Below are 25,458 nucleotides of genomic sequence, written 5' to 3' on the forward strand. Positions count from 1 at the left end.
CTTGGTGTCTTGCAGTGTATGCTGTCTCTTGGGTACATGTTTAGTTGAGTTTCCCCTATCAAGCAGCCGGCTTTCCGGACGGACTTTGCTGGGTTAACTGGGACTGCCCACCTGCGGCTGTCCCATTGAGCCACCATTCCATCTTGGCTTGGTTCCCGGGATAGTGACAGACAGCTGTGTAACGTTCGGGACATCTTGAGGTTTGGGTAGCTTAAGTGGCCTGTTCTCTTCAAGAACGGTTTGCGGAACTTATAGCCTTAAATTATAGTGTCTTACATTCTTTTGCACCGCCAAAACTTGAAGGTGAGATTTGACACTCACACCTACCACCAGGTTGAAGGAAATAAATTATTGTTTGTGATTCACTTGTTTATTTCCTTTACGGGTTGGAACCTCGGGTTGATAAGTCTACCTTTTTCGAATCACGTGGCGCCTACCTACCACCTTTCGCGACTGACCGAGGTGCCCTTCACCGCCTTCCAACCTGGCTTTGGTTTAATATATTTTTTTTTCTTTTCTACTTTATTAATTTTTCTCGGTTGTTAATGAGCTAGCCTAGGCATTGTCTTACCTCACTATTAAATTACGAATTTAATTAATTAATGCGTTTCTTTTTCACGACCCTGAGATGGAGAGGTAAGAAGAGGTAAGGAGTAATTATTTATTATTAAGCATATACAGCTCTTTTTTTAACCGAGCCATCCATGGGATTATACGATAAAAAGGCATCGTGAAGAATTAGCGCGTACACCCGTACGCCTTTTGGAAATTTTGTTTTAGCTTCAAACTCCAATTTAATATCCACCGTTGAAGACTTTATGGCTTCCGCGTGGTGGGAACAATCGGTCACAAATATGGGCTTTGCTATGAAATCAGGAAGGTTCAACATGACATCGTAGTTTTCTCGTCCATAGTAGCTCTTCTGAAAATTTTCGTACGAATAATATGCTGGAGCGAAAATTGACTTACTAAAATCTAAATTCCATTTTTCATAGGGGTACACTTCGGAATTTAAATATAACCTAATATCACGAATATTAGCATGAATAAAAGCACTAGAGTCTTTTTGGAACACATCGGAATTCCCGATTTCTTGAAAAGCAATTATTATCTGACGCGGTCTCTCCAGCGAGGTACATGTTTTGATGACCCAAATATCTGAAAATGTCTCACGAAGTGATGGCAATTCATATAAATCCCACATACGAAACGGAATTTTAATGGACGCTCCGTGGGCTCCCCGTGAAAGTTTTGAAAGAAGTTTAATCTTCAATTTATCTTCTGGTACTATATGACGAATTTTCCATTCTATCTTGTCTATTTTTATTTTAGCAGATGTCTCACCTATGTAAGAATTTTTGAAGGTTCTCGCGATAGTTAGAATTAGCTCTTGTTTAACATTGATTATTCCTCTAGTGTAATCTTCTGCAAACCCCATTAAAAATTTTAGAGGAAGTTTCCCAGAGAAAATATTACTAGCTTTATCCAAAATCTCTTGTTTAGTGTCACTGAGACCCCAACCGACCACGCTTAGTCGGGAAGCTTGTGTTTTTCCAAAAGAACCAATAAACTTAAGGGCGGTCGCGATCCCGGGTTTTCTAACGTTAGCCACTTGCTCCCCACCCATTTCATAACGTATTTCATCGAACAAGAACGCCAATGCATTATACGAAAGGTAGCAGAATTTTGAAGGATCCTCCGGTTGAAATTCACCTTCGATGTAAATATAACTTTGAAAATTTACAGGAATTCTAATTTCATCAGAATTTCTATAATTAGGAGATCCGTAAGGTTTATATGTGTGCTCGTGTAGACTGACATAAGAGTTATCAAATATAGGCTCTTCAAAAATATCCAGCTTTTGTCCCAAAGCCATCTTAACTATTTCGTACTCAATTCGTAACCCAATGGATTTTAGGAATTCCAAATCTAACTTATGCAATTTTTTCCGATTAGGCTTACGCAACAAGTCTAAACTCGTTCTTGACTTGTTTGCGTTCGAGTGTTGAATGGCACCTGGTCCTTTCAAGCTCCGATATTTAAAGAAATTATTTGGACTTTTTAGGTAAAAAGACTCGCGATTAAAACAGAAACCCATTGATTTTTTTTTGTTTATATTAAAAAAGTTTCTTTAATTCTAATTTAACTATAATTTTTTCACCCTGAAAATTAATGAGTTCTCCCTGATCATCGACAATTCTTAGAGTAATGTTGTCAATATACTGGCGCCCGTGTGGGATTACAGGTAAATATATTATATTTCGTGGTTCTTTCGTTAATTTATATCCGGGCTCGACATCTATATCGAATTCGAAAAGAACATGAGAGATTTTTTCATTGATGTAAGCCCCCGAAATAATGTTACATTCAACCCGAATCATTCGTACTTTCATTATATTCACAGGGAGCGAAGATTCATGGCGCTTGTGTCTGTCTAAAATCACGGCCTCGAAACCCAAAATGTGTCGAAGTGAGTTATCAACAGTAAAATCAACGAAATATTGAGAATCAATCTCGCATTTAAGAGTATTATTATTTGGTTTTAAGGAAAATATTACCGAATCACCCTCATGTCCACTATTTTTTTCCTTTTTTAGGTAAGACAAAATTACTCTATTAATTTCCTCGATCTCGTACACCCCAGGTGAAAGCTTTATCGTTTTCGATTTACCTTCTCTTTTTTCTCTATATGCAAATACGTTATTATTACAATCTATGTTAAAAATTGAATTATAAGAATAAAAACCTAATAAACCTAAACCATAACTGATATTTTTATCGAGCTCAATTGGAGGAAAAAATCAGGATAAAGGACACTAGACGAGTCTGACAGCGTGAACGTACAAGACATGACTGAAACAACTTCAACGTACTTTATATTTTTTATTGAAAAATAAAAATACTATGACCAATCTTAAACTAGATTAATAATATCACAGGGGCGTGCACCGTCCGCTTCCTGGCGGCATAGAAGAATCCGGAGTATTCCGAGTGAACGTATTGATATCCTCTGTCTTGCAATAACAACAAAAAATACGCCTTGGTGGTGGTCCATCGGGTACATCTCCAATCTCGCGAACATGATGCTGGGTGCAAAACATGTATTGTTGAATATCTCTTTCTTTTTTTAGCTTTTCAGGAAGCTTATCCCATACATAAGCAATTTCATTTTGTGCTAGGGCTATGATTACTTCTTTAGGTAGCTTCTCCATTTCTTCCGTTGTCATTTCGAGTAATCCGCCTCGCTTGGAAAAAATCTTCAAAGATTGACTCATTTGTTTAATACTTTCGCGATTCATATTAATTTTCAGAACTACTTAGTCAGTAAAAAATTTAGACACAGGTGGCCACACCAGATTGTATCAAAATCTTGCTGGCGCTCGTAGTTATATAGAATTTGAGAACTTCTGTGTACGCCTGCGTGGAAATACTCGATTAATTCTGATGGAGGGGATAAGTTTCCAAAACTGTCAAAGTAAGATGTTATTCTTTCTTGCTTTTTATAGGCTACCCAATGTGTCCCCGCCCCTCTAGATTCGTCCAAGTTTACTATTGCGCATTCATTTTTGCGAGGTCCGTTTTTTGGTAAACCATCACGCATATATACTCCTCTAAAATGCGGAATATCAAATTTACGTGCAAATCTTTTTAGTTGGAAATCCGTGAGGGGCGTGGAGGGTACCTCTCTTAAAAGTTTTTTGACTTGGTTAAATAAAGACCCAATCCTTTGCGAAAAGGCTTCAAATATAAGCCGCCCCCTTTTTTCCCTATAGAAATAGCTTCCATCATTTTGTTATGTCGCTGTGCTTCTGTTAAAGCTTCTTGAGCGTTCTTAGCGGTACTTACAGCTTTTGCTATACCTGAAGCACCAGCGGCTATAGATCCTAGTGCGGATAAACCTGCGAAAATTGAGATCAATGGTAATAAACCGCCAACCTTTGGGACTGGTATTATTCGCGGAGTGCGTATTTTTCTTTTGCCTCCGTTCTTTTTAACAGAATTTTTAGCGATACTTAGAGCTGAAGATGCCAATTTTTTGATATATTCTTCATTGATTTTTTTGCTGCCGTGTATTTTATTTTTTAATTCATTTCTAACTCTTTGCACAATGCCCGTTCCGAAGGCTGTCGTGCTCGCATTTTTCTGCTCTCGAGTGCGTTGGCTTTTTCTTTTTATCATACCCATACCCAACTTTCTCTTGATCTTCATCCCCGAAGTCACTAACAAAGCCGCAGCTTTTTCAGCAAAATTAGAATCTTTTCCTTTAAATACTTCCCACGCTTTGTTTTCCAAAATTTTATCAGCTTTATGACGGTCTTCTAAGTCTCGTTTTTCCGAATATACGATATCATGATCTAAACAAAATTTGTCCAAACTATTTTTCGGGGCGTCCCCTGGCGCAAGTCTCTCTCGAAGCTTTGTACCTGGTCCGCAGTAATTGTATCCCGGAATATGTAGTTCAACGGGTAGTTTATTTATTATAGAGTTTAGTATACCCGAGCCAGTCTTTGCGCGTCTTTTGTGTCCGCGAGTACGTCTTGCTCTAACCGGAGTTGGCATCGAAATAAATTTTTTGAATTCTAAATCAGATATTTAAATGGAAAACACAATACAAACAGTAAAGCTGAAAAAAAGCTTTTGGATTGACAATCTCGACGAAGTCGTTGGAAATGGTATCGACTTAAATTTTAAACGACACGGGGACCTTTTCCCGTCTACTATCAGGGGTCTTATTGTTGGACCTTCGAATTGTGGAAAAACAAATGTTATGATTTCGCTTTTAACTAACCCTTTCGGCTTGAGATTTGAGAATGTCTACATCTATTCTAAATCATTATATCAACCCAAATACCAATACCTGCAGAAAGTACTAGAACTGATAGACGGTTTGGGGTTATTTACTTTTAATAATAACGAAAACATCGCTGACCCATCTGAAGCAAAAGCAAACTCAATTTTTATTTTCGATGACATTATAAACCAAAACCAAGACGTTGTCAGACAATATTTTTCGCGAGGAAGACACAATAACGTCGATAGTTTTTATCTGGCTCAGACATACTCTAGTATTCCTAAGCAATTAATACGCGATAACGCAAACTTGATTATTTTATTTAAACAGGATGAAACTAATCTAAAACATATTTATTCTGATCATGTTGCCCCGGATGTTACATTTGTGAATTTTCTAGAAATGTGCAACAAATGCTGGAGCAATAAATACGGGTTCTTGGTCATAGATAGGGATAGCGATATTACCTTTGGTAGATACAGAAAAGGATTTGATTGCTACATATACCCGTAAAGCTTTACCAAAGTTCATCATTTTATTAGAGACCTTTCGTTTGTGCAGAGGCTTTTTTTTAAAACAAAAAATAAATAAATAAATAAATAAAATGGAAAATAATACCGAACTAAATCTTAAGCGAAAACTAGTTAGTACCGCGGAAGATGTTAGGAAAAAATTTAATTATTTAAGAAACAGACATACTGAGAACAAGTTGGGACTCGAGGCATTCTATCAACCTGTCACAACAAGTCTAAAATCCCTTTCGGGAGCCATCAAAACGACTCTGAACGAAGATAAAGCTACTTCTAGCCAATCAGGTTTAAATGTAAATATCGAAAAGAAGGAATCTCCAATGGAAAAGACAAACTACGGGATATCTAAATTAGGTGACCCGTCAATTCTTGAAGGATCATATACTGACGCTGAAGCTTCTCAGACGAAAGTACATATGAAGAATCGTACGAAATCCCTTTATCGGAAACTGTATTATCGAGAAATAGATTCTCGGCCGTAGAAAGACATTTGAAAAAACTAAGAGATGATAATCGCGACTATGATAGACTATTTGGGGTACGCTACAAAAGTGAAGACGCACAGATGTTTATCGGGGACTCGGAAATAAAGTTTGTTTCAGGCAAGGTTATTTTGTATCGAAACGATCAAAAAATTGGTGAATATGACGGTTCTGTGCAATTGTATGATTTACTTTTTTTAAAATATCCGAAAGCATTATTACTATACCCCGAAAAAATTGGTAAATATGTCTGTGATATATATATAGATATAATATTGAAAACAAATGCAATTTATCAGAATTACACAAAGAGGAACGGAATAAATAAATCTAGAACTCGCAAATTTAATGAAATTATAAAGCCGCTTTTAATAAAAAAAGGAATTTATAGCATTCAGAGAAAGGACAGAAAAGGTTTAAAAATGAAATTAACAAAAGAAATAGTGGGGCAGAAATCTTTTAACAATAAGAAAAAGGAATATGTATATTGGAACAAAGTACCCGAGCTGATTGCGAGATTACGTTTGTTGTGGGGATCTAAATCTGCTGGACATTCGGGTCATGAAAATGAAATTTTGTCTATTATAGAAGAATTACGCGAGGAAAAAATAATTTATTAGATTTAAAAACATTTTCTCTATTTAATTAGCTTTAGTAGGCTTTTGAGTATGGCAGGAGCAAATACGATTGATAAATTTGGACGCCGTAGAGGTTATGATAAACCTTTGATCGGGGGGCGGAATGGTTCATTTAAACTGCTGATAGATGGGCACTTCGATGCAGGGGGTAAAAGATTATCAAATGTGGCCCCTCCGGCTCACTCTTTAGATGCTGTAAATAATAAATACTTAGAGGTTCGATTGGAAAATATGTTTAAAACAATTAGAACATTATTGGGAGACTGCATTAAATCGGAAACTAAACATTTCGATGAGATGATAAACAAGAACTTTCAAAATATTGGAGATGCAGCACAGAGAGGTAAAGAGCTTTCTAGCAGGATTGCAAAGCTAGAAAGAGATATGTCAGAAGGTCCGTTGGTGATGGTTATAGGATAATACCGAGCCACTAAAAAACTACATAATTCATTTTACATTATTGAAGGCGATGATCGAATAAATTTTCATTATCCTCAAAAGGTGAGAGCTATATTCGTCTCTCATAAAAAAGCTCCCGTTTTAATAAATGCCGACTATACTTCTTTGGACAAAATAAGAGGGAAATGTCTAAAGGAGGGTGATTATATTCAGTTCAAAGCCATCCCTGATGCCGACACTGTATATATAACTATCGTATCTGAATATCTGAAACAGACTAGTGATACAGCCTAACTTAAGAAGATCTAAAACAATTATTCCAAAAGAAAAATAATGGGAGAATCAGAAAATAAAAAAATGGTTCTTCTTAATGAACTATTTAAACCGTCACGCAAAAACTTCGTTCGTAGACATATGATTATCAAGGGATATGGAAACCTATGGCAAGCTGATTTAGCTGAAATGCAACAGTATTCTAAATTCAGCGACAACAATAGATATTTTCTCGTAGTTATCGATTGCTATTCAAAATTTGTGTGGACAAATTTCCTGAAAAACAAAACAGCCTTAGAAGTACGACGAGCCATGGAAAGCATATTGAAAGAGGCGAAATATTCACCAGAAAATCTACAGACTGATCAAGGGACTGAATTTTTTAATAAACATTTCCGTGCCTTAATGAACCACAATAACATTAACCATTACAACAGTTTCAGCACCAAAAAGGCATCGATAGCAGAACGCGTAATAAGAACTTTAAAAGGTTTACTCTATAAACACATGGCTTTTGAAGGTACGTATAAATGGATACATATTTTTAAAAAAATAACAACAAAATATAATCAAACAAAACATAGTACCACCGGAATGAAACCTTCAGAAATTACCCCCACAACGAAGATTCTCGTATATAATTTACCAAAAATTGCAGTGAAAAAGTCAAAGTTCAAAGTTGGCGATGTAGTGCGCATAAGTCGCACAAAATCGGATTTTGACAAAAGCTATGAAATTAATTGGACACCCGAAAATTTCAAGATTGTTAAAGTAAGTGGTTCCTTCCCTCTTACGTATATTTTGGAAGATATGGAGGGGCGTGAAATTAAAGGTTCGTTTTATGAAGCCGAATTACAAACAACCGATTTTGTGCGACTTATGCGCACTACATCGCCAACTTTGAACTTTGACTTTTTCACTGCAATTTTTGGTAAATTATATACGAGAATCTTCGTTGTGGGGGTAATTTCTGAAGGTTTCATTCCGGTGGTACTATGTTTTGTTTGATTATATTTTGTTGTTATTTTTTTAAAAATATGTATCCATTTATACGTACCTTCAAAAGCCATGTGTTTATAGAGTAAACCTTTTAAAGTTCTTATTACGCGTTCTGCTATCGATGCCTTTTTGGTGCTGAAACTGTTGTAATGGTTAATGTTATTGTGGTTCATTAAGGCACGGAAATGTTTATTAAAAAATTCAGTCCCTTGATCAGTCTGTAGATTTTCTGGTGAATATTTCGCCTCTTTCAATATGCTTTCCATGGCTCGTCGTACTTCTAAGGCTGTTTTGTTTTTCAGGAAATTTGTCCACACAAATTTTGAATAGCAATCGATAACTACGAGAAAATATCTATTGTTGTCGCTGAATTTAGAATACTGTTGCATTTCAGCTAAATCAGCTTGCCATAGGTTTCCATATCCCTTGATAATCATATGTCTACGAACGAAGTTTTTGCGTGACGGTTTAAATAGTTCATTAAGAAGAACCATTTTTTTATTTTCTGATTCTCCCATTATTTTTCTTTTGGAATAATTGTTTTAGATCTTCTTAAGTTAGGCTGTATCACTAGTCTGTTTCAGATATTCAGATACGATAGTTATATATACAGTGTCGGCATCAGGGATGGCTTTGAACTGAATATAATCACCCTCCTTTAGACATTTCCCTCTTATTTTGTCCAAAGAAGTATAGTCGGCATTTATTAAAACGGGAGCTTTTTTATGAGAGACGAATATAGCTCTCACCTTTTGAGGATAATGAAAATTTATTCGATCATCGCCTTCAATAATGTAAAATGAATTATGTAGTTTTTTAGTGGCTCGGTATTATCCTATAACCATCACCAACGGACCTTCTGACATATCTCTTTCTAGCTTTGCAATCCTGCTAGAAAGCTCTTTACCTCTCTGTGCTGCATCTCCAATATTTTGAAAGTTCTTGTTTATCATCTCATCGAAATGTTTAGTTTCCGATTTAATGCAGTCTCCCAATAATGTTCTAATTGTTTTAAACATATTTTCCAATCGAACCTCTAAGTATTTATTATTTACAGCATCTAAAGAGTGAGCCGGAGGGGCCACATTTGATAATCTTTTACCCCCTGCATCGAAGTGCCCATCTATCAGCAGTTTAAATGAACCATTCCGCCCCCCGATCAAAGGTTTATCATAACCTCTACGGCGTCCAAATTTATCAATCGTATTTGCTCCTGCCATACTCAAAAGCCTACTAAAGCTAATTAAATAGAGAAAATGTTTTTAAAACTAATAAATTATTTTTTCCTCGCGTAATTCTTCTATAATAGACAAAATTTCATTTTCATGACCCGAATGTCCAGCAGATTTAGATCCCCACAACAAACGTAATCTCGCAATCAGCTCGGGTACTTTGTTCCAATATACATATTCCTTTTTCTTATTGTTAAAAGATTTCTGCCCCACTATTTCTTTTGTTAATTTCATTTTTAAACCTTTTCTGTCCTTTCTCTGAATGCTATAAATTCCTTTTTTTATTAAAAGCGGCTTTATAATTTCATTAAATTTGCGAGTTCTAGATTTATTTATTCCGTTCCTCTTTGTGTAATTCTGATAAATTGCATTTGTTTTCAATATTATATCTATATATATATCACAGACATATTTACCAATTTTTTCGGGGTATAGTAATAATGCTTTCGGATATTTTAAAAAAAGTAAATCATACAATTGCACAGAACCGTCATATTCACCAATTTTTTGATCGTTTCGATACAAAATAACCTTGCCTGAAACAAACTTTATTTCACTTTTGTAGCGTACCCCAAATAGTCTATCATAGTCGCGATTATCATCTCTTAGTTTTTTCAAATGTCTTTCTACGGCCGAGAATCTATTTCTCGATAATACAGTTTCCGATAAAGGGATTTCGTACGATTCTTCATATGTACTTTCGTCTGAGAAGCTTCAGCGTCAGTATATGATCCTTCAAGAATTGACGGGTCACCTAATTTAGATATCCCGTAGTTTGTCTTTTCCATTGGAGATTCCTTCTTTTCGATATTTACATTTAAACCTGATTGGCTAGAAGTAGCTTTATCTTCGTTCAGAGTCGTTTTGATGGCTCCCGAAAGGGATTTTAGACTTGTTGTGACTGGTTGATAGAATGCCTCGAGTCCCAACTTGTTCTCAGTATCTCTGTTTCTTAAATAATTAAATTTTTTCCTAACATCTTCCGCGGTACTAACTAGTTTTCGCTTAAGATTTAGTTCGGTATTATTTTCCATTTTATTTATTTATTTATTTATTTTTTGTTTTAAAAAAAAGCCTCTGCACAAACGAAAGGTCTCTAATAAAATTATGAACTTTGGTAAAGCTTTACGGGTATATGTAGCAATCAAATCCTTTTCTGTATCTACCAAAGGTAATATCGCTATCCCTATCTATGACCAAGAACCCGTATTTATTGCTCCAGCATTTGTTGCACATTTCTAGAAAATTCACAAATGTAACATCCGGGGCAACATGATCAGAATAAATATGTTTTAGATTAGTTTCATCCTGTTTAAATAAAATAATCAAGTTTGCGTTATCGCGTATTAATTGCTTAGGAATACTAGAGTATGTCTGAGCCAGATAAAAATTATCGATGTTATTGTGTCTTCCTCGCGAAAAATATTGTCTGACAACGTCTTGGTTTTGGTTTATAATGTCATCGAAAATAAAAATTGAGTTTGCTTTTGCTTCAGATGGGTCAGCGATGTTTTCGTTATTATTAAAAGTAAATAACCCCAAACCGTCTATCAGTTCTAGTACTTTCTGCAGGTATTGGTATTTGGGTTGATATAATGATTTAGAATAGATGTAGACATTCTCAAATCTCAAGCCCAAAGGGTTAGTTAAAAGCGAAATCATAACATTTGTTTTTCCACAATTCGAAGGTCCAACAATAAGACCCCTGATAGTAGACGGGAAAAGGTCCCCGTGTCGTTTAAAATTTAAGTCGATACCATTTCCAACGACTTCGTCGAGATTGTCAATCCAAAAGCTTTTTTTCAGCTTTACTGTTTGTATTGTGTTTTCCATTTAAATATCTGATTTAGAATTCAAAAAATTTATTTCGATGCCAACTCCGGTTAGAGCAAGACGTACTCGCGGACACAAAAGACGCGCAAAGACTGGCTCGGGTATACTAAACTCTATAATAAATAAACTACCCGTTGAACTACATATTCCGGGATACAATTACTGCGGACCAGGTACAAAGCTTCGAGAGAGACTTGCGCGAGGGGACGCCCCGAAAAATAGTTTGGACAAATTTTGTTTAGATCATGATATCGTATATTCGGAAAAACGAGACTTAGAAGACCGTCATAAAGCTGATAAAATTTTGGAAAACAAAGCGTGGGAAGTATTTAAAGGAAAAGATTCTAATTTTGCTGAAAAAGCTGCGGCTTTGTTAGTGACTTCGGGGATGAAGATCAAGAGAAAGTTGGGTATGGGTATGATAAAAAGAAAAAGCCAACGCACTCGAGAACAGAAAAATGCGAGCACGACAGCCTTCGGAACGGGCATTGTGCAAAGAGTTAGAAATGAATTAAAAAATAAAATACACGGCAGCAAAAAAATCAATGAAGAATATATCAAAAAATTGGCATCTTCAGCTCTAAGTATCGCTAAAAATTCTGTTAAAAAGAACGGAGGCAAAAGAAAAATACGCACTCCGCGAATAATACCAGTCCCAAAGGTTGGCGGTTTATTACCATTGATCTCAATTTTCGCAGGTTTATCCGCACTAGGATCTATAGCCGCTGGTGCTTCAGGTATAGCAAAAGCTGTAAGTACCGCTAAGAACGCTCAAGAAGCTTTAACAGAAGCACAGCGACATAACAAAATGATGGAAGCTATTTCTATAGGGAAAAAAGGGGGCGGCTTATATTTGAAGCCTTTTCGCAAAGGATTGGGTCTTTATTTAACCAAGTCAAAAAACTTTTAAGAGAGGTACCCTCCACGCCCCTCACGGATTTCCAACTAAAAAGATTTGCACGTAAATTTGATATTCCGCATTTTAGAGGAGTATATATGCGTGATGGTTTACCAAAAAACGGACCTCGCAAAAATGAATGCGCAATAGTAAACTTGGACGAATCTAGAGGGGCGGTGACACATTGGGTAGCCTATAAAAAGCAAGAAAGAATAACATCTTACTTTGACAGTTTTGGAAACTTATCCCCTCCATCAGAATTAATCGAGTATTTCCACGCAGGCGTACACAGAAGTTCTCAAATTCTATATAACTACGAGCGCCAGCAAGATTTTGATACAATCTGGTGTGGCCACCTGTGTCTAAATTTTTTACTGACTAAGTAGTTCTGAAAATTAATATGAATCGCGAAAGTATTAAACAAATGAGTCAATCTTTGAAGATTTTTTCCAAGCGAGGCGGATTACTCGAAATGACAACGGAAGAAATGGAGAAGCTACCTAAAGAAGTAATCATAGCCCTAGCACAAAATGAAATTGCTTATGTATGGGATAAGCTTCCTGAAAAGCTAAAAAAAGAAAGAGATATTCAACAATACATGTTTTGCACCCAGCATCATGTTCGCGAGATTGGAGATGTACCCGATGGACCACCACCAAGGCGTATTTTTTGTTGTTATTGCAAGACAGAGGATATCAATACGTTCACTCGGAATACTCCGGATTCTTCTATGCCGCCAGGAAGCGGACGGTGCACGCCCCTGTGATATTATTAATCTAGTTTAAGATTGGTCATAGTATTTTTATTTTTCAATAAAAAATATAAAGTACGTTGAAGTTGTTTCAGTCATGTCTTGTACGTTCACGCTGTCAGACTCGTCTAGTGTCCTTTATCCTGATTTTTTCCTCCAATTGAGCTCGATAAAAATATCAGTTATGGTTTAGGTTTATTAGGTTTTTATTCTTATAATTCAATTTTTAACATAGATTGTAATAATAACGTATTTGCATATAGAGAAAAAAGAGAAGGTAAATCGAAAACGATAAAGCTTTCACCTGGGGTGTACGAGATCGAGGAAATTAATAGAGTAATTTTGTCTTACCTAAAAAAGGAAAAAAATAGTGGACATGAGGGTGATTCGGTAATATTTTCCTTAAAACCAAATAATAATACTCTTAAATGCGAGATTGATTCTCAATATTTCGTTGATTTTACTGTTGATAACTCACTTCGACACATTTTGGGTTTCGAGGCCGTGATTTTAGACAGACACAAGCGCCATGAATCTTCGCTCCCTGTGAATATAATGAAAGTACGAATGATTCGGGTTGAATGTAACATTATTTCGGGGGCTTACATCAATGAAAAAATCTCTCATGTTCTTTTCGAATTCGATATAGATGTCGAGCCCGGATATAAATTAACGAAAGAACCTCGAAATATAATATATTTACCTGTAATCCCACACGGGCGCCAGTATATTGACAACATTACTCTAAGAATTGTCGATGATTAGGGAGAACTCATTAATTTTCAGGGTGAAAAAATTATAGTTAAATTAGAATTAAAGAAACTTTTTTAATATAAACAAAAAAAAATCAATGGGTTTCTGTTTTAATCGCGAGTCTTTTTACCTAAAAAGTCCAAATAATTTCTTTAAATATCGGAGCTTGAAAGGACCAGGTGCCATTCAACACTCGAACGCAAACAAGTCAAGAACGAGTTTAGACTTGTTGCGTAAGCCTAATCGGAAAAAATTGCATAAGTTAGATTTGGAATTCCTAAAATCCATTGGGTTACGAATTGAGTACGAAATAGTTAAGATGGCTTTGGGACAAAAGCTGGATATTTTTGAAGAGCCTATATTTGATAACTCTTATGTCAGTCTACACGAGCACACATATAAACCTTACGGATCTCCTAATTATAGAAATTCTGATGAAATTAGAATTCCTGTAAATTTTCAAAGTTATATTTACATCGAAGGTGAATTTCAACCGGAGGATCGTTCAAAATTCTGCTACCTTTCGTATAATGCATTGGCGTTCTTGTTCGATGAAATACGTTATGAAATGGGTGGGGAGCAAGTGGCTAACGTTAGAAAACCCGGGATCGCGACCGCCCTTAAGTTTATTGGTTCTTTTGGAAAAACACAAGCTTCCCGACTAAGCGTGGTCGGTTGGGGTCTCAGTGACACTAAACAAGAGATTTTGGATAAAGCTAGTAATATTTTCTCTGGGAAACTTCCTCTAAAATTTTTAATGGGGTTTGCAGAAGATTATACTAGAGGAATAATCAATGTTAAACAAGAGCTAATTCTAACTATCGCGAGAACCTTCAAAAATTCTTACATAGGTGAGACATCTGCTAAAATAAAAATAGACAAGATAGAATGGAAAATTCGTCATATAGTACCAGAAGATAAATTGAAGATTAAACTTCTTTCAAAACTTTCACGGGGAGCCCACGGAGCGTCCATTAAAATTCCGTTTCGTATGTGGGATTTATATGAATTGCCATCACTTCGTGAGACATTTTCAGATATTTGGGTCATCAAAACATGTACCTCGCTGGAGAGACCGCGTCAGATAATAATTGCTTTTCAAGAAATCGGGAATTCCGATGTGTTCCAAAAAGACTCTAGTGCTTTTATTCATGCTAATATTCGTGATATTAGGTTATATTTAAATTCCGAAGTGTACCCCTATGAAAAATGGAATTTAGATTTTAGTAAGTCAATTTTCGCTCCAGCATATTATTCGTACGAAAATTTTCAGAAGAGCTACTATGGACGAGAAAACTACGATGTCATGTTGAACCTTCCTGATTTCATAGCAAAGCCCATATTTGTGACCGATTGTTCCCACCACGCGGAAGCCATAAAGTCTTCAACGGTGGATATTAAATTGGAGTTTGAAGCTAAAACAAATTTTCCAAAAGGCGTACGGGTGTACGCGCTAATTCTTCACGATGCCTTTTTATCGTATAATCCCATGGATGGCTCGGTTAAAAAAAGAGCTGTATATGCTTAATAATAAATAATTACTCCTTACCTCTCGTGTTTTATTTCCCCTGTCCTTTGTGTGCAATAGTAAAAGTACAGTTTGTACCCGCGAGGGTAACATTCGAGGAACTATATGTTTTTAAAATAAATGTTTTGGTCAATATTCACTAGGTGGGTTACCTTATTAAAGAAAATCTTACTCCAAGAGGGGACACTAGTTTACATTCGAACCGCTAGAGGGTGCAGATGGTCACGCGAACAATATGATCAAGTCTCATTGACGCCATTGCTTTTCTTACGGGTGGGAAAATATCTGGGCTCTGATTGGCTTCGCCGCCATCGCAAACTAGAGGAGGGGGATTGATTAAACCCCACATTTCTGGTTGCTTATCCAATGGGGGCCAGTTTCAAGGGATTATGGGTAAAGGGGGAGGAGCTAGAGAGTCGTGGGGAAGGAGGACAGGCCCACAAAAAGGGAGAGGAGTGGGGGTGGCCTATAGTGTACCTTTATACTACTAGCGGCACTTCGCAAAAACTCATGGTATTTCACGTTCTCGATTCTATGTAGATAAAAATAAAGAATCGTCCACTCTTTCGTATTTACCACTTTTCATACTTTTTTGTGTCGAGGTCGGCGATGATAAAACACTACATCATTTTTCAAGTTTATTGAACAGGAATTTACTATGGACTACTTAAAAAAGCGGTCGAAAAAACAAAGAAAATTTAAAAATATATGTCAAAAAATTGATGCTGTATACCACTTATGGAAACCTCATTTATTTTTGCATAGGTTGTACAATCAAATCGATTATCCCGGTCTGTTTATGGTACTACGCTTAAGAATGAGAGAAAAACATTTACTTTATTGCAACAGAGCTCGAACAAATCGTACTCTTAATTTTTAGTTATGTATAACGTTTGTAATATTTAATCATTTATGAAGTCGAAGGCCAAGGAATTTCAACACCAACTTTATGATCATTTTATTTTCATTTTTTCTCCCTTTGTTTGGTTTGCTATTTTGTTTTTTTTTTGTTTATCTTTTATTTCTTCCTTTCTAGAACTATTTTTGTTTTCCTTTTTCGCACTATTGTTATATTTATGTATTTGTTTCATGTTGCCGTGTTAATGGACAAATATATGCCGCTCAATTTAGCACGATTAACAAAATTTACGGAAAAAAAGCACCCTCCCCGCCCCACGCCCCTTTCATTTTGTCCACCGGTTCCGCGTTTATTTGCACTAATTAGTTTGTGCATTTTTAACGACGACTAAGAGGGGATAAGTGGGTTTACGGTGCATTTTTAACGCGACAGCATTTCCAGACGGTTTTCCCTTTTTAGCCGGTATACTTCACCCTCTTTGCTCTTTTGCAAGAAACCTTTGTCGGTGCCGCTGCACACTGGACTATCATGTAAATATTAGTTAAACAAAGTCGAGAGTGCTGTGCGCACACTGGTACATTGGGCTTATTATTGTATTCGATTTTCTCAGTCTGTCGTCGATGTTGGGCGAATCGAAAGTTGAAAACGTGGGACGAAGCCTCCAGGACAATTTTTTTACCGGTGCGAAAGAAAAATAAAATAAGTAAGTATTTCTCGCGCTACATGTTGTCGATCGGATTGCCTTCGGGAATCAAACTCTCTCTCCTTCTGCCCAATTGCAAATAATCGCCTGGAGGCCACTTCAATGATGCGGCGGGGACCGGGTTGCGATCATTAGTTCGACATTGACATGAAGAATACGATTTCGATTGCGATATCGCATGGCCGCCAATTGAAAAGAACCGGACCGACGCCAAGGGTCAGCGTTCGGGATATATACCTAACCGGATCTCCTGGAGTGGTTTTTGTTTGCGTGTTCATCGTGAAGCGCGGTATTTCTTTTATAGTTTTCCCGCAACGGCCCAACGTAATAAATAAATTTTGTTAATTGTATCGGCTAATGAGATAAAAAAAAGTTAGATATATGCCTCGCTATCTTTTTTAGTGTTTTATTTAAGGTACTAACCAAACGCATTTTTTTGGAGGCTAATGACGGTGAAAAAAAAAAAGAATATGAAAGACCTCTCATCTATCCCCAGAGAGATTATTTAAGGCGATCGAATGTCGACGCCGTTTGGTATTTCGTTTTAATTAACGCCGAAGGGGGTGGGCGGGGGATGGGCCTTGTTAACGTGACAGTTTAAGTGACGACGGGCGGCGACGGCGGCGGCTAAAAAATCGCGCGTCTTATCTGCGGAAATTTGATATCGCGTAATTTTACACTTTTGCCGACGCGACAAAAGGGAAGCGACGTTAATTGCGTTTTTCGTTGAGGTGGTTGCGATAGGGCCGGAGGGTGGGAAGCGAAATGAGCTGCGAATCGGCAAATAATGACGTAGCCTTTTCAATAAAATTCACACACTTCGCGGATTCGTTTTAACAAAGTTCAGTAGATACGTAAAGAACTAACCAAAACTAACCATATACTTCTAGCTGTCATAACTTGGGGAAGGCATTCATCGCCAAATTGGCACGCGTACTGTCGTCGACTATATGCATTTTTCTCGAAATAAATTGATGTATGCATTTTTTTTTTGTATAGAACGCGTTAATAAAACGCGGGGGGTCGGTTTTGAATTAATGCCCGCCCCTGCGAACGGGATCGATTAAAACGAGAGCGTTAAAACTAAACCGACGCCCGACGTCCAAACGGCAAATCGAATTTCGACAGATTGACGCGTTGTTCATTTCGCTGCACTTATAAATAATTCACCGACACGGGTGTACCGAATTAGATGGCCGGCATAAATGGCACCTACTCCCTCACACACCCATGCGGTTTTGAACATGCCCGGCGTGGAATCCGTCATTTACTACGAAATTGCTTACTTGAGCAACGTCTCGAGGGTCTGCTGCCGCACCATGCAGCACTGGAGCAGGGGCGCCAAGATGGAGATTTCGTCGTGGAATGGCTTGCCGAACCCGCGACCATGGTCCAGATGGAGGGTGAACGTGTCGTTGCCGAATAACCTGAAAGAAAATCGTTTTTTCCTTCTTAATGCACTTAAAATGTGTGTCCCCCCATCCGTCTAAATAATTTTGTTGTGTTGTGTTTTTGTTAAATTTATAATATATCATTAATATTATTATTATATATTATTAAATTTATATTATATACGCTGCTTGCTTGATGTCGTGAATTGCGCATAGATACGCGACCTACTAGACCTACTTTAGTAAAACTGTCGTGTCGTGAAAGAATTGGCCTTTTAGCGAAAAAGCAAACATATATTGTGTGATTCGTTTGCGTTAAAGTTGCGTTACGAGATGGTAAAAAATATAAAAAATTGTAAAGTAGTTAAAGTTGCAGCGTATCCGTTGGGTCGAAGCGGGGAGAGCGTAGTATCGTCGGCTAGTCGGGACGGAAAAAGAAAACGGGGGTCCCAATTCGTTTGGCACAAAAACCCCATTAGAAAAAGTGGGCGCGCGGAGCCACCAGGATGTTTAGAAACCACTCGAGAGAAAGCTCTGAATCCAAAACTAGATTAAATCTCGTATCAAGTTCGATTGAGTAAGTCTGCGGCCACTTCGGCACTGAATAATTCAGACGCCGCTCCCAAACACACACACACACACATACACCCAAAGAGCCGCGCGCGAGTTAGCGGAGCCTCTTAAGACGAATATGCGGCTTTCCAGTTTCGGGGCTAAAATTCAAACTTAACTGTTCGGTATTCTCTATGCGAAATCCGTCACATCTGCAACTTGGACGTTTCAAAGACTGCGTTGAATCGCCCAAATATATATAGATATTTCAATAATTAAAAATATATGTGAAACAGAAATAAAGAAAAAGTTTTGCTTTATCGGATATTTTCTGCTGTTTCCATTTGAGTAGTTTTATTCTAGAATCAAGCTCATTTAAACATTCAAATGCGTTCCACCCCTTCGTCTTGATTCACCCTAAGTAGCGGAGCAAGACGGAGGCCACGTAGTGAAGAACGTCCAATGAAGTAGACTTATATCAAGGTGTCACCTCTTTGTTGCGTGGTCAAGAGCTAAGTCCTCCCCAAAAGGGCGAAAGTAAACACTACAGAGCCGGAGCTAGACGAAGGCGACATCGCCAATAGTCGAAAGCAAAAGCACCGTTTTTACACCGCGGAATAAAGCAAATTTTATAAGCATGCAATATCGACAAATCAGTTAAATTTACTCGTCACTCTGTACGCGTGACCGAGTAGGTTATTATTCGTTGGTCCCGGGGATGACGACGACGACACGTCAATACTATTTCGAAAAATATTTCATTCTGCATACCTAAAGGTCTCGTAGTGGTGTCGGTCCATGTTTCCGGTTAGAAAATCGAAAATAGACATGTCCATGAGATCGAACAGGCGCCGACCCTTGTCGTAGGGTGGGATGTCCCGGACTAGCTGGCAGTAGTTGGGGTCGGTCTCCCACTGGGCTTTCCGACGTTTATGGTACGAACGACGCCAGGGGTGCCGCCACACCTGGAATAAATTATTTATGGCTTTCCTCACAGTCACATAACAATTAATAAATTATTTCTCCTGTTGCCTTCTATAACCAATAGTAGTAACGTCACTGTAATAGCAATTTGAGCATTATAAAATTGGCCTAAGATTTAACTTAATCACATACAATTAAATTAAATTATTTAATTTAACGATAATTAATTTTTGTTAATCGGTTAATCAGTCTCAATAATTGGCAGAAAAAAATACGGACGTAACCAAAACCGAGCAAAAAAAAACCTTTCTTGTTTCAATTATTTTTTTATATACGCAATTTTTTTCATTTACATTGTAGGGCATTTTTTAATCAACCGAGAGGATTTTCGAGGGCGGCAATAAAAAATTACGTCCTTGCTTTCGAAATTAAAAAAAATGAAAAACTCAAAACGACAGACACGCCGAGGAAGGGGCAAAGGGGCTGCAAATTCAATTTTGCATTCTTTTTCTTTTATTTCAAATTTAATCGCATCTGTTCGTAACCCCGTCGCGCCGTATATTTCCTTGTCGGGGTAAAAATCAGTGTAATTGGGATACCGAGGTCCCCGGTTTTATTTGACGCGGACCGAGGTCGAGGGATGGGGGGAAACTCCGACATCGGCATCATTTAAACGAACGAGTTCGGACCGATCGGCAATTATACTTGCTAGTAAAATGTCACCAAACGACCTTATAAAATCGATCGTATCTCTTTGTATCTATGTCCCCTCCACCTTTAGTCAATCCACTAATTTACGTCATTTTCATGTTACCGATGCTCTCTGTTCTCAATACAGTTTTGATAACGTTCATAACGGCGCAATTTTTATAATCATTGGCTGTCCATCTGATTGATACAATTCCATAATAAGTTTTTTTTGCGCAATTTTCACGATAAGAGTCGTTTTTATAACAACTGCGGCTTATTCGAGTAAGTTTAGCGTCATTATCGTAGTCTTCCTCATAACCACGTTTTATTTACGTAATTTTCACGATACTATGACAATTTTTTATAACAACATCTTACTCTAGTCAGTTTGGCGTCATTATCGTAATTTTCCTCATAAACGCCTTTTATTTACGAAATTTACGCGTTACCAGCGCAGTTTTATGACAACTGCAACAACGTCTTACTGAAGTAAGTTTGGCATCTTTACCGTAGTGTCCTTTATAATTACGTTTGATTTACGTAATTTTCGCTGTACCGATACAATTTTTATATCAACTGCGTCTCACTCGAGTCGGTTTAGCATCATTATCGTCATTATCCTCATAATTACGTTTTATTTCCATGGTTTTGACGACAATACCGCAGCTTTTATAACAACTGTTATAACATTATTCGCGTCGTTACACAGTGTTGAAAATCGCGCGCCCTCGCTTCGAACAGCTCGAAACGTCGCCCGAGGGAATTTTCGCGGGGCTTAGATCGATCTAAATTTATGCACGGTCTCGTATCCGGGGCGTTTTTGATAACCCATAAAAACAGGAACGCAAACAACCCGACGAAATTGAGACGGCGACGACGTCGGCGACAACGAAAACGGCCAAGATAACGGCCGGTGTTCCGCTTCCGGTGTTGGGGGTAGGAGCGGCGAGCGGCGTTGGCGGCGACTGCGGCGCTTACCTTGGTCGGAGCGAGTTTGGCGGACGGCAGGAAAGCGGCGAAACTGCCCTCGAGCGTGTCGGGGTTTCCGCAAATGGCGTGCGACGTATCGCAGTAGTAGGAACACTTCCCGTGGAAGCAGAGGTTATCGCTGGGCGATACGAAGAACGTGTTCAGCAGGTCGCCCTCCGCTTTCTGGTATATGTCACTCGTTATATTGACGACCCGGCCCGTGACCGGCATCGCCCGCCTGAAACCCAGCAACCTGAAAATATTTTTGCTTTAAATATTGTAAAATTAATACGATTTTTCAATTTTCAATCCAAATGTCGCTTGATTTTTAAATTACAACAGTGTATTAAATCTTAATATCGATTACTGGATAGTTTTCTATAAATAAATGTTAAATTTAGAAAACATTAAATAAAATATAAATAATAGATGCTGTGACGGGCATTCGGCGCCCATGTTGGTTGCAAGTTTATTACACTAACTCTAGCTTCCCGTGAAATCATCGTATCTGTTTTTATAGTATATTATACATAGCTACTAAAGATACAGAGACCGATAATACAGGAAATGTTTTGAGAAAGTTCGTTCAATGTGCGCATGCACGAGATTTTAAATCTCGTTTTTAACCAATGACTATGCGGCATTCAACAAACAACATGGCTGCTGACAGGCCGTCTCTACGAAAATACCATAGCTGTCTGCGACGGGTCAATTTTTACCGTAGTAGTTCGATTAAATTATTAAATAATAGCTACATGGTATATTACCTTGAACCAAATAGCCAGGGCCCGGCCTATTCTGATAATATAGAAATTTTTGAAGCGACGATGAAAAGAATATTCAGATGGGCCAATTAACGGCCGCTGACAGTTCGTCAATTCGACAAGGTTTAGTTTAGATGTAACATTTTTTTCGGCAGTAATTGCCCAAAATATGCTCAATCTAGTTAAATGTTCCGGGAAAATGAGTTAGTTATATGAAGATCGCTGTTCGGAGAGAAAATGGCGCAAAGTGTAGGAGTGAAATTTAGAGGCATGTGCGCAAGACCATTCCCATGAACGATAATATCAAAGCCACCCCGAGGCACATCAATTTTTGCTGAATTAGCTATGTCGCCCATCCAAATAATAGCTATATCCATTAAATTGAACCGGTTACCGCTAATTTGGACATTCAACTTTCTTACGGGAATTTACATGTGAATACAGGCGAAATTAGGTCAGAACCCTTACCGCGTATCTACTAACATTCCAAGATTCGTCCAAGAATATTCGGACCATGTGAAAGGAATTTTGAAAATAATGGGAACAAAATAAAATGAATTCCTTGATACTTTTGTTGGGGTATTGCTAAGCCCCCATAAATGTTTGCAACTGATTCACTAGGCGTTTTAATTTGTAAACAGAACGAATATTTTGTTATCGCGATTAGATTAACAGACTGCGTAAAATAAGTAAGCGCTTTTCTTTCTTTATTTTTTTTTTGATTAATTACGTCAATTAGTTTAATGAATTTGCCGCATCGAGTTGCGAAACACGAGTAGGCCGCCTCCCCTCCCGCTCTATCGTTAATTGTCGTTTCTTTTTCCCGACATTTCGTCGTTTGTAAACGATTACTGCCGCGAGCCACCTATACACGCAAATGCCCTTTTAATTACCGCGACACGTCCGCCGCGCAATCCAGATAATTCGGCCGAATCATTTTAAAAATGATTAAAAATCGTTTAAAACGCTTTCGTCGTTACCGCGCGACGAAATGGTATTTCGTGTACGCGTAGTGGTTACATTTAAATGCTTTTTATGAAGGCGATAAATATTAGCGCGCAGCGCACTTGTTTCAGGTTTCATATGCGCGCGTGAAAATGAACACTTAAAGCTTATTTATTATTTATTTAGTGGTTTATTACATCTAATTAATAAAACATGATTGAATTTTTTTCCAACATTTAAACTTTTAATCTATAATGGTACACGAAGTGCTAGAAGATCATTTTAATTTCGTTCGTTTTGCCTGTGTAGATTTAGACTAACCAGAAATAATATTCGTTGCGAAAGCTTGGTAAATGAGACAATTAATTTAATATGTATTATTACCTTGTTTGATAATTTTCCGAGTGTGGTATGGACGAGGGTCACACTTCTTTTGGGCGTGGTAACACCAGAGTAACGCCCAAAAGAGGTGTAGTGACCAGTACCGGAAATAGACAACGGCCCCGCTCAGAGGGACCAACATAGAGGGCAGACTATTCGATGGCCACTTCCACTGCCCCATTCAATTATGTTACTTTAGTCACACCATGTATATTGCATTCGTGTGAAGAAATTAATCAACCCAGGATCGCGACGATGACAGCTATCTAAACATCGAAAGCATCTATGACAACGATGATGATAACAATTCCAACAATGACGACGATAATATTGCGGATAACGAGTATGATGTGCCGCATGTTTCGCCCTTATTAAAAAAGCTAGTGTATTGCGGCTTTGGTGACCCTACTTTTTCATAAAATGAAAGGTGGCACAAACAGAAATGTTATAGTTACCTTGGATTGTATATGAATTGTATATAACTTAATGCATAAACTTATCGAAATGGCGAAAACTGGGCTGGATAATTTTTTTTACGTAGGATCCAGTGGCGTAGAACACTTTTCTTTCGAAACCCACAGCTTTTCAAAAATATATAACACATACGAAATGATAAATCCTATTATATATAATTTCTCATAATTGTCATATCTTGGTTTAACATGAGCCGTATTGAAAGGAAGAGGAGACAAATTAAAATAAACACAAATTTAGTTTGTATATCAACGTTTGTGAGTTTCAGAAGAAAACTGAATCCAGTCCGGTTTTTAACTTTTCAACTACGAAGGGCGTCTCGATACGCAACAATTTCAAAATCACTCTTTCTTTAACTAAAAATCCAAGATAGCAGCGACATTTTTGTGGATGCCATTTTTGATTAATATATTTATTTATAATAAGGGAGATGCGCCGTAAAACGGTCAAAAATGGAACACACTGTACAACGACAATGACTGCGTCAACGGATTTTCGGGCATCGTAGTGCCGCCTCTAAAATTCCGGGATAAGACATCCGACCTTATCCCGGGAAAGATCGGGAACGCAATTTTCGTAGTAAATTACGAGTCGAGCATAGGATTCCGGAACAAGCCACCGAAACGCTTCGGCTTGCCCGGAGTCGGGTATTACGTTGGCGTTTAAATTTACCTCCGACGCGACGGCGGCATAGGCCACCTTGGCTTTACGTACCTTGTGTACAGATTTATTGTTTAATTGACTCGTGCTTTTCCTCAAAAAAATTAGAAATGTTTCGATAAAAAAATGTCACAGGAGCCCGTTTAACTTTAATTGCGATATCGCGTTACTACTTAGCGTCAATTGAAAACTTACGGTGGCGTATACTGCGCTCCGATGGCAGACGAAAAGTAAATTGAGGCTGGCCCTTTGTGTTTGGCGGGATCTTAACGTCCGGGCGTCATTTTGTTTTTGATTAAATTTCGCTGCGCAATAATTTACGATTCCGTTTTGCAGGGAATCTACGTTTCGGCAGGTACAACAATGCTCGTTGAATAATTGACGACGCAATATTCCTTTTGTGTATGAAATTCGACGTCCGCTCTCGGGGGAGAGCAAAAAACTTTCACGAAAAATTAAATAAAACATAAGAAATAAAAAAAAATCAACCAACAGTAAGAAAACAAATCTCAAAAAATGCGAAGAACCATAAACTTATCAACCTAATAGGTCACGTATTAAAAGCGTTTTTGAAAGTAATTCAGATAAGAATTTACCACAGAACCACAGAGAACTCGGGTGAAAAACAGTTTGGTTTCAAAAACGGTTTGGGGCCCACTACCGTATTCAAATGTTAGTACAAAAATGCTACGATCAACGAAACAATGTGTTCATTTGCTTCATCGACTACCAAAATGCTTTTGACATGACCAGCTAATACCAATGCTGAAGGAAATTGGCATCGTTACTGGGAAAATGTAGAAAGGAATAAAAATACACGTATATGGCCTTACTATGAATATAAATAAAACCAAACTATAACGGTCATTAACCCACAAGCTCATGAAAAAGTTCAACTTTCCATCGACAATCAACAGATCGAAAGATTAATTAAGTATAAACATCTAGGTGTCCAGGGTTACTATAGGGATCAGAAACGTGGTCCCTCAATATGTGTCTTAATAGAATTGCAGCATTGGAGGTGTAGCATATGCAGAT

The 25,458-nt window shown here is 37.7% G+C and overlaps 1 protein-coding gene and 1 long non-coding RNA gene across 5 annotated transcripts in view; one reads left to right on the forward strand and one right to left on the reverse strand.

The window, feature by feature from the left end:
• LOC132700012 (uncharacterized) overlaps nt 1–17,939 on the forward strand; it is a 59,159-nt gene extending 41,220 nt beyond the window's left edge. For all 3 annotated transcript variants that reach the window (XR_009618587.1, XR_009618585.1, XR_009618586.1), the window contains one exon: nt 16,578–17,939. This is a non-coding gene — a long non-coding RNA (uncharacterized LOC132700012). The remainder of the gene's footprint in view (nt 1–16,577) is intronic.
• Nucleotides 1–25,458, reverse strand: part of LOC132700011 (extracellular serine/threonine protein CG31145) — a 102,074-nt gene that overhangs the window by 9,680 nt on the left and 66,936 nt on the right. Inside the window, exons 6-8 of one of the 2 annotated variants that reach the window (XM_060667058.1) lie at nt 21,206–21,434; nt 19,385–19,578; nt 17,957–18,097 (exon numbers count right to left, since the gene is read on the reverse strand). In XM_060667058.1, the coding sequence (XP_060523041.1) occupies nt 17,957–18,097; nt 19,385–19,578; nt 21,206–21,434 (564 nt within the window). Of the gene's footprint in view, nt 1–17,956; nt 18,098–19,384; nt 19,579–21,205; nt 21,450–25,458 lie in introns of both variants that reach the window. The other variant, XM_060667057.1, reaches the window with a different exon arrangement.

The sequence above is a fragment of the Cylas formicarius genome, unplaced genomic scaffold (assembly GCF_029955315.1).
Source record: "Cylas formicarius isolate icCylForm1 unplaced genomic scaffold, icCylForm1.1 PGA_scaffold_3__17_contigs__length_32017465, whole genome shotgun sequence".
Lineage (NCBI taxonomy): Eukaryota > Metazoa > Arthropoda > Insecta > Coleoptera > Brentidae > Cylas > Cylas formicarius.